Source organism: Miniopterus schreibersii (assembly GCF_964146895.1).
Source record: "Miniopterus schreibersii genome assembly, chromosome: 11".
NCBI classification, from domain to species: domain Eukaryota; kingdom Metazoa; phylum Chordata; class Mammalia; order Chiroptera; family Miniopteridae; genus Miniopterus; species Miniopterus schreibersii.
Genome location: NC_138111.1, coordinates 27,457,903 through 27,470,710, shown reverse-complemented (window position 1 = coordinate 27,470,710; position 12,808 = coordinate 27,457,903). Strand labels below are relative to the sequence as shown.

General features: G+C 38.4%; 1 protein-coding gene across 3 annotated transcripts in view; it reads left to right on the top strand.

Moving 5' to 3' along the window:
* Positions 1 to 12,808, top strand: part of UNC13B (unc-13 homolog B) — a gene marked incomplete at its 5' end in the record, with an annotated part of 145,656 nt that overhangs the window by 26,043 nt on the left and 106,805 nt on the right. For all 3 annotated transcript variants that reach the window (XM_081151120.1, XM_081151121.1, XM_081151119.1), the window contains 4 exons: positions 2,557 to 2,586; positions 5,437 to 5,536; positions 9,582 to 9,699; positions 10,904 to 11,027. In XM_081151120.1, the coding sequence (XP_081007246.1) occupies positions 2,557 to 2,586; positions 5,437 to 5,536; positions 9,582 to 9,699; positions 10,904 to 11,027 (372 nt within the window). The remainder of the gene's footprint in view (positions 1 to 2,556; positions 2,587 to 5,436; positions 5,537 to 9,581; positions 9,700 to 10,903; positions 11,028 to 12,808) is intronic.

Below are 12,808 nucleotides of genomic sequence, written 5' to 3'. Positions count from 1 at the left end.
CCAGCAAAGCCACACAATTAGGTTTCCTAGGAAGAATAGGAATGAGGACCTCAAAGAGACAGAGAGAACTTAGTTTGGCAACTAAAAGGTTGTTCAAGTGTCTAATGCAGTTCTAATAAACAGGCTATCTTGTTACCCCTTTAGCCTCAGGAATTTGTCAATATGGAGCAGAGACATAAGACTTTGACATAGTTGCTATGTCAGGTTCAGATCTGATGTGGCCACCCTGTTGCCTTATAGTAGAATAGTCCTGCTTTCTCTTAGAGAATGGATCTGCTTCCTGTGCTATGCTAGAAAATGCTCTGCCACATGTGCAGCCAACTTCCATGTCCCAGCCTTTCCAGTATAATTGTTTTCGGATTCTGCCAAGTAATTCTCTAGGTGCTGTACCTCACTGCATCAAAGGAGGGTCCTACTGTTTTAGTGAGAATTTCCTCTAGTCTCAAACCTCTCTGGGCTCCTGCCACAGCTCTTCTCAAATTCTGCTAGATCCATCTGCATAGTATCTGTGAGGAATTCCAAAAAACTTTAGGCATTTTGGAATTTCTCTAATTTCAGTTGTCAGTGCAAGCTTTCCCCTATTTTTCTGTGTCTTTGCTTATTTCATTAAAAATTTATCAGGGCCTAGCGGGAGTTAGACTTCATTCTTAAATAGTCTGTGTACTCAAGTTCTATCAAGTGTCTTCTACAAAGAGACTCCTTCATCTTTAATAAAAGGTAAATCATCTTTTACTTAAGGACGAAATTTCATTTTCTCTCATAAAAATGAATAGCTAAGACATGTAAAATTTTTTTAAAAAGCCTAAATGTGTGAAATAAGGGAGGATGATTTAATAGAGCACTTAAAACATGATGAGGTTTTAGGGAACCATTAAAAATGACAGTTGTAAAAACTGAATAAACATGGAAAAGTATTTGCTATTACTTTGAGAGGAAAATGATTTTTCATGGCCTATTTTCTTCTTATACCGAGTGTTTAACTTTGATAGTTACTCCTAATGGGGAGGGGGAGAAGAATAAGGACATCTTGCTAGCCAGTCAGAACAGCTGAGTCAGCTCCTGTGGTCATTTGGCTGATCAGATGTCACAGTTAATGCATCCTTATGTTGAAATATTTGACAAATGTAAAAGTGTAATATAATAAACATGCAAATTAATAATTGCAACTGTATATTTTAAAAATATATACCATGCCAGATTGAAAACAGGGCAGTGGGATTACATATGATTCCCATCTTTTAAAGTGTCAACTTTAAAGAAAAAAGGAAATGCTTATTGTATGTGAGAGGTCACACACTTTAATCCTAGATCCTAAAGCAGGAGGGTTGCACACAAGGGAACTAGTTCCCCAAGGCTTTGGAAATTGTTTCATGAGTAGGACAGACTAGAACAAGGCAGGTTAGTCATTCTCTGTCCCTGAGGAACCAGGTCACTGGATGTAGAACCAGGGTGAATAGGATTATTTCCTGTAATCTCAAGGGTGCCAGTTGTAGATTTGATTCTTTAGCAAAGTCAGAGAAACTCAAGAGCTTAAATAACTCTGTAACTTCAGGGTAGGTGCTTTTGAGGGTAGGCACAGTGTATCATCTTATTTCTGCTTTTTATTTGTAAGGAGCGTGGGGCCAAATGCTCTGCTTGTTGCATTCTCTTTGAGCCCTGACTTCTAGGGTTTTCATGCTGGCTGGAGTCTTAAAGAGCTTGTTTTCAGTAGTGACTATTCTTTTTTCTGTACATCTTGCTTTTCTCCTTCTGTTTTTGATACATAATAGTAGTGTGGAATTAGATGATAAGAAGGGATTGTATGTTGTAGCTGGAGCCCCTCCCAGCTTTGATTGTGAAAATACTTTTAAATTAGATTTTAATTAGATAGGTATCTAGTTTTTTGATCAATCTGGTATTTTAAATAAATAAAGGTGATTAGGGACACCTAAGAGCTTTCTGTGTTGAGTCTGAGATTAGATTGGATGACTTTTAACTCTCTGCTTTCAAGCTTTAGTCAGAAGTCCCAGCTTCTTTTCTCTTCTAAAGACTTAGACTTAAAAATCTAGTCCTGGCCCTGGCTAGGTACCTCAGTTGGTTAGAGTGTCATTCCGATACACCAATGTTTTGGGTTCGATCTCTCGTCAGAGCACATACAAGAATCAACCAATGAATTCATAAATAAGTGGAACAACAAATCAATGTTCCTCTCTTTCCCTTTCTTTCTTTCTTTCTTTCTTTCTTTCTTTCTTTCTTTCTTTCTTTCTTTCTTTCTTTCTTTCTTTCTTTCTTTCTTTCTTTCTTTCTTTCTTTCTTTCTTTCTCCCTTCCTTCCTTCCTTCCTTCCTTCCTTCCTTCCTTCCTTCCTTCCTTCCTTCCTTCCTTCCTTCCTTCCTTCCTTCCTTCCTTCCTTCCTTCCTCCCCCTCTCTTCCTCCTTCCCTCCTTTTCTCTCTCTTAAAAAATCCAGTCAATCAATCAATATAGTCCTAACTCTAACCTTGGCTTAATAGGTGCTCAGGAAATGTTGGTTAAATAATTTGTGAAATTTTTCATAGTGCTTTTTTTTCTCTCTTGCAGTTAAAAGAGCCAAATTCCAGGGCTCACCAGGTAAGATCTGCCTTTAATTATTATGTCCCCTCATATTTTCTGTGATTTAAAAGCAATCTTTAAAAAATTTAATTTTATTGAATTAATTTATTGCATTAATTAAATTCACTAAGTTTGTTAAAATATTAATTAAAAATCAGTATGGGGAGATGTTGGTCAAGGGGTTGCAAAGTTTCAGTTATGCAAGATGAATAATTTCTGGAGATCTAATGTACAACACTGTGTATATAGTTAACAAGTATTGTATACTTGTAATTTTCTAAGAGGGTTGGTCTTCAGTGTTCTCAACACACATACACCCTCTCTCACTCACTCAAAATGGTAACTATATGAGGTGGTGATGAATATGTTAATTTGCTTGATTATGGTGATTATTTCACAGTGTATACATATATCAAATCATCAGGTTGTATACCTTAAAATACACAATTTTAAATTGTCAATTATACCTCAGTAAAGCTGGAAAAAATGCTGTTGTAAAACATTAAAGAAATCAATATCTATATATCTATCTAGTGAAAAGTTAAAGTCCCCTTACTTCTTGACCAACTCAGTTATACTTCCAGAAGTAACTGTTTAGAGGTTTTTGTATATCTTTTCAGATTTTTTTCTGTGTATATTTGTATCTACATTACTAGATTAGCTATACATATTTTTCTTCAATGTGCTTTCCCCCTAGCACATCATGAAAGTCTTTTCTTGTGTGTGTGTGTGTATACCTGGTTCTTTTTTTTTTTTTTAACTGTTATACAGAATTTTGTTGTAGATTTGTACCCTAGGTCTTTGATTGAATATTTAGGTTACTTCCAATTTCTTGCTATTCTAAGAAGTAAATGTTCTTGTGCACGTATCATTACCTACTTTTGCAAATGTATATGGACACTAGAGCCCAGAAGTAGAATTGCTGGACCAGAGGTATGTATTTTAAAGAAATTTGGTAGCTGCTGCCACACTGCCCTTCTGAAAATTTTTGCTAGATTATACTCAGACAAGAGTATGTGAAGGTTCATTTTCCCAAATCCTTATGAACATTAAATAATATGAAACTTTTTAATCTTTGCCCATCTGAAGGTAGAAAAAAAAAGGTATCTCCTTATTTTAATACACATTTCCTTATTGTGAATGTCAAGTTAGTCTGATTACTGCTGGGGGAAAGGAAGAGTTCTAGTAATCTGGGGATTATTGGAAAAAAAATGAACATGGTTGGGAAACCAGGAAAATCTGAAAAACCAAACCTTGGGTGCCACAGGAACTAAAACAGGTTCTGAGCTTTCTACTCTCTCCACTGGCTCTGGATTAGGACTTCTCTTTTTTTAAATGAGAATCTGTTGTGTTCTCCTTTCTCTTTCAGCAGGCTTTCTATGCTTGCATACAGCTCATAATGATTCTCCAGTGGAATTTGTATGCCTCTCCTTTAAGCTTTATCACCAAGCACCAGCTGTCACTATTTCTTTGTTTTCCCTATTTAAAATATTTTGAAAGGGAATCATACTGGTCTCACTTTTTGGCCAGCCCAAAGATTGGATGCTCTAGAGTGGCATCTGTCCCTGGTCTAATCAGCTACAGGTGGATATGGGGAGTGGAGTACAATATCATATGATATGAAACATAGTTCAGTGGTCTACTGCACTGGTACACTGGATATGGATGGGGAATATATATAAACTACATAATTTTTAATGATACTTAAGAAAAAGAGTTACCTTCTGCTAGAAGTGCATGACAGGTACCATTTTCTTACATCTCTAACATTAGGTGATCATTTTAAGCAATCTTTGCTAGTTTGATGAGTCAAAAATAACTGTCTTCCTTGTTTCACTTTATAAAATTATGATTTATTTGTTATACATAAAAGTGAATTCTCAATTTAGTGCCTAGGGTGAGTATAGAATGCACTGTGTTAAGCAGTAGGTCAGATCTCTAAGTTTTGAGTTCCAGGCCACCTATGTTTGGTTAGTACTCCACTTATGCTCTCAGGTTAGAGAATTTCCTTTTCCCAACTCTGTGATAACATTTCTGATAAATGAATAGATCAAGCTTGAAATTCACTTACTTTATGAGGGTTTATCCTGAATTCTTATCCCTTTCAACAGCTAGAGTTAACCCTTTCCTCTTCTGTAACCCTTTATCACTTTTTCTCTTATGGTACTTATTTTCCCCCCACATTTAAAGTTACATATCTTTCCTACTAGATCAATTATATGAGTTTTTTTCCAAACTGTAGGTGTGCTATAAAATCACTTTGGTTGGTTATGATTAACATTTTAGTAGATTAAATAAAGTAGAATAGGAAATATCAATGTATCACATCTTGTATTTTATGAAACTTTTGTTCTAGTTTATATGTGTGTCTCCTGGGTCAAATATATTTCTTCTTTTTTAAAAAATATATCTTTATTAATTTCAGAGAGAGGAAGGGAGAAGGAGAGAGAGAGATAGAAACATCAATGATGAGAGAGTTGTTATTGATCGGTTGCCTCCTGCACAACTCCAACTGGGGATGGAGCCCGCAACCAGGGCATGTGCCCTGACTAGAAATCGAACCATGATTTCCTGGATCCTACACCAATGCTCAACAGCTGAGCCACGCTGGGCCAGGCTCAAATATATTTCTTAAATTTGCACAACACTGTTGTAGATTATGGTTTTGAAGGTAATATGTGTTTTATACTTTTTGCAACTCTACTGTGTTTAGAAAGATGCTACTCTGTACAATATATATGTATTTTCACTGTTTTTTTTCTACATTTGATGCTTTAATTTGGATATTATTTAATTCCAAAGGCTTTCTGAGATTGGGTAACAATCTGAGTACTAAGTATTACATCTTTATTTTGCATTTTTTCAAAGATAAATTTAACACATATGTGACCCTGAAAGTGCAGAATGTGAAGAGCACAACTGTAGCAGTTCGTGGTGATCAGCCTTCCTGGGAACAAGATTTTATGTTGTAAGTACTTCGCAGCAGTAGCATACCTACAATATTTGATAATCTTTTTAAGGTAATTACATTGGATTAAACAATTACAGGTCCAAGATTGTGTGTATGTTTAAGATTTATAAAATATGTTAAATATTTTAAAACGTATTTTAATGTATTAGCATATGTTAAATATTATTTTTGAAAACTACAGAATTACAGGAACAAGTGAGGTGTGTGGTAGGTGAATTATATCTGCAGTTTTGTTCTCTTGTGGATTTGTAATCTATTCTTAGAGATGAATTATGAATGTGAGTAAACTCCCAATTTATGTATGTGAAAATACTACGTAGTTTGTTTTTCCTAGTCGTCAGGATTGATAAAGGTTCAAATTCAGTGCCAGTGCTGTGTGTCTGAGTCCACTCAACAAAAGTCCTGGGGTATACCAAGTCTACCTACCCCTCCCCCCAGATGCCCACAGACCTTTGTGGTAGGGTGGGGTCTCAGGGAGTTGTTAGGATGAGGTCAGCAGAGTTTATCAGGCCCAAACACACCAAGATTTGGCCGTGTGAAGGGAGGCCTCTACACTGGTTGGGTGTGCAAGGGAAAAATGGCCCCTGTCCTAGAGCCACACAACCCAATCTGTCCCAGATTCTGCTGGGAGCCCCAGCTCAGGAGGGCAGGGCCACTGGGAGTTTGGAAGGTGGGGCTAGTGGATCTCCCCTGAAGGGGAGGTGCAGGTCAGGCTTAGGGAAGGTGGGGGGAATACCCCCCCCCCCCACACACACACACACTCCAGAGCCAAACAATTCAGTCTGTGTTACATTCTGTCTAGACCTCCTGGGGAGCCTCACTTGTAGGGCAGGGCTACCAGGGGTGGGGAGAGTGGGGCTAGTAGATCTCCTGTGAGGAGGAGGTGCTGATCAGGTTCATGGGGAAGGGGGGGGAATAGCCCCTGACCCAAAGCCACACAACTCAGTCACTGACACTGTCTGAATCTGCCTGGACCTCTACACCTTGGCCTACCCAGCTGACTCCTCAGCAGGGTGAGAGCTCTGAAGGGTGGGACGACAGAGAGTCCAGAGGGTGGGGCTATTGCATTCTTCCAGGCTGGTGTCATAAGGAGGGGAGTGCTCTAGCCAAGAAAGATGGCCTCTGTGATATGGGAGAAGGACTCAACACAGGGATCCTGGCAACTCTCCCTTCAGCCCTCTATTTAGGGCCACAAACCCTAGTCTCTCCTCACATGAGTCTAGTTTGCTCTGCCCTCCCTCCGCTGAAGCCCAGGATGAGGGGCTGCAAATGATTTTGTGAATTGGACCTTTAGGAGGGTGCCTGTATGTCAGACTCCTGTCTCTCCTCAGTGCACAGTGGACAGAATCTCTGCTGATTTTCACAACCAGATGTTGTATGGGTGCCTCTTCTTGGCTCTGGTGCTCTGGGCCTGGGAGCTGGCATGGGGTTGAGACCCCAACCTTTGCAGCTGAGAATCTCAGCTACCTCCTGTGGGAGTGGGGCCAGCCTTTTTGTGTCTCCACCCTTCCTACCAGTCTTGATGTGGCTGCTTTTTCTATAAATCCTTGGTTATAAGACTTCTGTTCAGCTAGTCTTCAGTTTGTTATTCAGGTTGATTGCTCTATTTTTTAGCTGTAATTCCAGTTTAGTCCTGGGAGGAGGTGAGTGTAGCATCTACCTACTCTGCCACCGTCTTGGGTCCGTGGTTCTTTTACACATATAGTGTGCAATGTCAGTTGTAAACAGTTTATTCAAATCTCTTCCCTTAGCACTATGTTAGCTGTAACACAGTTCTGGCTATGGTATATAAACCTAGCAATTCTACTTTCTTCCAGCTTCCTGTTGACTGTAATAATCACTTACAGTGTTCCCAGCATATGAAACATAGTGATCTTCTGCAGTTTCTCATCAGCATTGCCAGCTTTTCCTTGTGTGTTTTTTTCCAGTTTCCCACAGGACTTTCCCTTTCAACCCTGCTATGATGCATGTGAATTTCCTTTCCTGTCTCCCACCTTGACATTCTTTGTGAATTTTGCCCTCTCTCCTTTTACACATGGGTTTTATTAGCTGCTTTCTCTACCTTTCTCTTCCTATCCCTTATCCTTCTACCCTATCCTTTTGTCCCTGGCAACTCATTGGTGGTCTCTTGTCTTCCTTTCTCCTTTTTTCTTCTTTCTAATGTATTATGTGACGGTATCTAATAATTATTTGCTATTTCTCATTATTTGTCTTTAATATTTCTGTATCTTATGCCCAGGACTAGCTTGACTATTTCTTAAGGGCAAAGAAGGCATGTTCACTTATTGTGCACTTACCTAGCCTGGAATCTTGTATATACATATGCGCATACAGTGTTTACTGAGGTAATTAATGGAGAGAAGAAACTTCCCCAGAGCTCTGGGAATGAGGCATAAAAAGAGTTCTCAGACTTCTCTTAGTTGGGCCCGCTGAGCAAACATAAATGAGAAAAGAGGCTTGTAAAAAATATCCTCACTGTTTCAGTCTTACACCCCAGAGTTCCCTGAAGAACAGATTTTCTTTTTTATCTGTTAAAGACCTCTGGCTATTTATTTTATCCATGGGCTTGAGGTGCTCCTTAAGAGTCGCCTTGGGATTATTATATATGTATCCTCAAGTAGTTTTTCTTTTTCATATTCAAAAGGTATGAGTTGTTACATATATTTTCCAAGGCTAATAGATTAATCAGGCTGTGTGAAACTATGTGAGAAAATGCTTAGGTCCCCTCCACACCCACCCCGCTGTGAACACCCTAACTTAGTGGCTGGGTTTAGTTACCTGCTTTTGCACAGGTCTCCCAATAGCTTGGAACTTTTTAGAGACAGGAACTGGGTCCTATATTGTGTGTCTTCCCCAAAGTACCAAGCCATATGTATGTCCTCAGGAAACATTAAGTAAATAAACAAATGAGCCTATTATTACATTCTGTGTTTTATTGTATTTATGTAAAATTTTTCTTTGCTTTACTCATTTTCAACACACTTGATATGAATTCTATGGCTATAATACCACAACCCAAAGTTGTGAATCTGAGAACATTTATCTTAATAGTGCAACAGAGAATCCAAGCTTTTCTCTAAGGTGTTAACTTGACACTTCTACATGTGATAAATAGATGTAGTTTTCCTGAGAATGCCTTTTTGCTTTTTCTGCTGGAATTGATCTTTTCTCATCTTTCTTGCATTTCCTCTCAAATAAGCTTGTGTTTCAGTAAGAGCTTTCTGGAGAATGTTTTTAGCATAAACTTAAGTGTTTGCATGCTTCACCTTAAGGCTATAATTAAGTTTGAGTTAGTCCTTCCAAGCTGATATTCCACCAGTACATGACATTGCTTTTGCTTAGTGGTTATCTGGCTCTTTCTGGAATGATGTCTTTTCAGAATTTTCCTAATTATTATTACAGGGAAGTAATTTTTTATCATTATCCTGTAGTAATAATTTTGTTAATAAGTGGCAGTGCCTACTTTAACTGATAATGACTAATGGGTTCTCCAGGGGCTACGTGGTGTGAACTGGCACACTCTAGTGTCCTTCACCTGTCTCTGACCGCGTGTTCCCATTGAACTTCGATGTTCTCGGATGTTTTTACTTCTGCTTAGACTACATTTTATAAATCTTCTAAAGAAGCTTTGCATTTTTCTAAGTTTCCTGTATACAGTCCATAGGTATAAGTTGTGGGCAGTGTTAGTTATAACAAAAAACTTTAAAGACTATTGCCCAAGAGTGGAGAGTGGAGGCAAGCAGCCCTTGTAGTAATGCCCAAATTGCTTGGCTTTACTTTTTTTTTTAAATGAAACTTCATTAATCTAATCATGATTGTACCTCCAAAGGAGAGTGAACAGACTTTGACAAAGACATTTTTCTATAGATACCTTATAGGTTTCTAGGAACCTAAACAATGGGTGCAGCATTCTGGGGCATTTTGATTTTCCCTGCTGACAGAATCCTGGTGATAAAGTATTCAAAGTTTAGCAAAACAGGAGATGTAGCTGTTTCCTTCATATTATCTGGCTTTCTTTAAAGGACTTTCTTCTTTTCTTTAGTGAGATTAGTCGCCTGGACCTGGGTCTAAGTGTGGAGGTATGGAACAAAGGACTGATCTGGGACACGATGGTGGGTACTTTGTGGATTGCACTGAAGACTATTCGACAGTCGGATCAGGTCAGTCCTTGCACTGCTCAGTTATAGGTATGGTTCTAACCCTTGCTTCTCCCCACTCTAGCTCCATTCAACTAATATTCACCCATACATCTCAGATTGCTTTGCCCCCTTGCTAATTAGAGAGCATTCAACCAGCTTATTCTTCACCTTACCTAGAGGTTCATGAGATTTTATTTAGGTCTGGTCTTCCCTCCTCTGCCCTATGAGTGAACTCAGAGGTACTAGAACACCTCTTTAAACTTATCAGGTAGGCAGCTTTTCTGAGTTCTGTGTGTGTGTATGTGAGAGAGAGGGAGAGGGAGAGAGGGAGATATATCAGGAGGGGGAAGGAGGGAAGAGAGAGTTGAGTGTGTGACTGATTTAGGGTACCTGTGGTTTCTACCTTCCCCCTAAGATACTTTCCTGGGAGGAATCCCATTAAAATTCCTCAGCCACCTGACTGGGTTCTGTTCTCTGCTCCAGGTCCTGTTCTGCTTTTTTTTCTTTGCCTCACCAATGCCGAGGAAACTGGTTTCAGTCTTCCTTCTTCTACATGTAATCCTAACAGAGTTTAAGGAACTACCAGGCGTGGCAATTGGTATTCACATTGTCTCTATACATTATTTTCAAGACTGAACTCCCATTCTACTTTCTTAGATTAGAACTTAGCGTGATTTCCCCATAGACACTCACTTTGAACCTGGACGGTATCTATAGCATTCCCTTTAGCTTTTACATGAACTATGAGTTTTCTCTGGGAGGGGGATGGTGAATTTCTAAATTTCTTTTAGTTTTGGTTAAGTGTGTACTCCCCCAGGCAGTTCATTTTCATTGTAGCCCCAGTTCAAGTCTATTTAACTAGCAATGTTAGTAGCTCTTTACTGATTAGAAATAGCAACACATGAAGTGACACAGTCATTAAGAATTGTGCAGATAAAATATTGATGCATGGAGATGCTTGGTTTTTCAGTTTGGTACTCCAGAAATTCTATCCTCAGTGGGCTTGCAGAGAGCTGAGCACAGTGAAAGCTGCTGTCCCACCAAAGAGGGATAACAGAAACCACATGCAGGAGAGGCAGGTGGTGACTAGTGTGTTTGCCTCATCAGGATGTGAGTGGCCCTCAAAAGCTCTCCAACAAGGAAACGCAGAGAAAAACACCTGGCTCTTAAACCAAGAAGGGAGTCATGAAAAAGTGAAGTTTAATCTTAGATTTCTGTTTTCTAGGAAGGGCCCGGGGAGTGGTCTACATTGGAGGCAGAGACATTAATGAAAGATGATGAAATCTGTGGAACTAAAAACCCAACACCCCATAAAATTTTGCTTGATACAAGATTTGAGTTGCCTTTTGGTGAGTCTATTTGATTAGATTTTGAAAGCCATTTAATACTTTTTACCATATTGTTTAAAATTGTTTGCTATTTGTTTCATTATTGTCTTTTGTCTTATCAGCCATCTCCTTTGAGGGCATTCTTGTCTTCTTCCTCTCTATTCCCTGTAATGCCTAGCCCAGGGATGGTGCACAGTAGATGCTAGAATGGTGTTAAGTAGAGAACCTACACTAAAAACATTCTCTTTATGTCATTTAGTTTTCTGTAACTGTTTAGTACAACTTATGAAATGCCTACTTGTTAGAGAACATGAATAATTTATTCTTTTGATAATATTTTGACATTCATTGTCTTGAAGCGAATGTATATCTTTGATCAGTTAATTTCAACAATGAAGTAGCACTAACAAATGGAATAGTAATTTAAAAGTTTCTTAAAACCTCACCTACTGGAGATGTTTTTCACATGTTGATATGTTTCTTTTTTACCATATATACAGTTTTCTTATAAAATGATACTGTTTAAAAAGTAATTTTATTGATTTTTTAGAGAGAGAGAGAGAGAGAGAAAGAGAGAGAGAGACAGAGACATTGATGTGAGAGCAGAACATTGATTGTCTGCCTTCCACACTCACCCTACTGGGAATTGAGCCCACAACCCTGGCATGTGCCCTAACCAGGAATCGAACCAGCAACCTTTCAGTGCACAGGGCAATGCCCAACCAACTGAGCCACACCAGTCAGGGATACTTTTTTTATTTTAGAGAGAGAGGAAAGAGGGGGGAGGGAGAGAAAGAAACATCTATGTGAGAAAGAAACATTGGTCAGTTGCCTCTTGTATGCACACTGACTGGAGATTGAACTTGCAACCTGGGTATGTGCCCTAACCAGGAGTCGAACCTGTGACCTTTCTGTGTACAGGATGATGCTCCAACCAAGTGAGGGAAGGAGGTGAAGTTTTGGACAGGAAGATGTATCTGTTTAAATGTCTTCAAAGTTGGTCTCATCCATATATTGCCTCATTTCTCTTTCGTGCTGTATACATGGATATATCTGATGTTTTTAAGATGAGTTTTGTTTTTGGGGAAGTTGTAATAGTTAATCTTAAATATATAGAAATGAGGATATACTATTCTTTTTCTTTTTCTTTTATTGTGGTAAAATACACATAACATAAAATTAACCATCTCAACCATTTTTAAGTATACAGTTCAGTGATGTTAATACATTCATAATGTTGTGAACCATCATCATCATTCATATCCATAGCTCTGTTTTCATCTTGTAAAACTGAAAACTCTATACTCATTGAAAAATAACTTCCAGTCTCCTCTCCCCTCCGCCTCTGGCAACCACCATTCTTTCTATCTATGATTTTTGATTAAGTATCTCATATAAATGGAATCATATAGTATTTGTCTTTTTATAAATGGTTTATTTCTCTTAGCATAATGTCCTCAAGGTTCATCCATGTTGTAGCATATGTCAGTGTTTCCTTCCTTTTAAGGCTGAATAATATTCCATTGTATGTATATACTATATTTTGCTTATCCACTCATTCATTGGTGGACACTTGGATTGCATCCACATTTTAGCTACTGTGAATAATGCTGCTGTGAACATGGGTGTGTAGATATCTCTGAGATTCTGCTTTCAGTTCTTTTGGTTATATTATTGCCTAGAAGTGGAATTTCTGCATTATATGGTAATTCTATTTTCAATTTTTAAAATATTACAATACTGTATTTTTGGCGTGTGTGTGTGTGTTTTTAATCCTCATCTGAGGATATTTTTTCATTGTT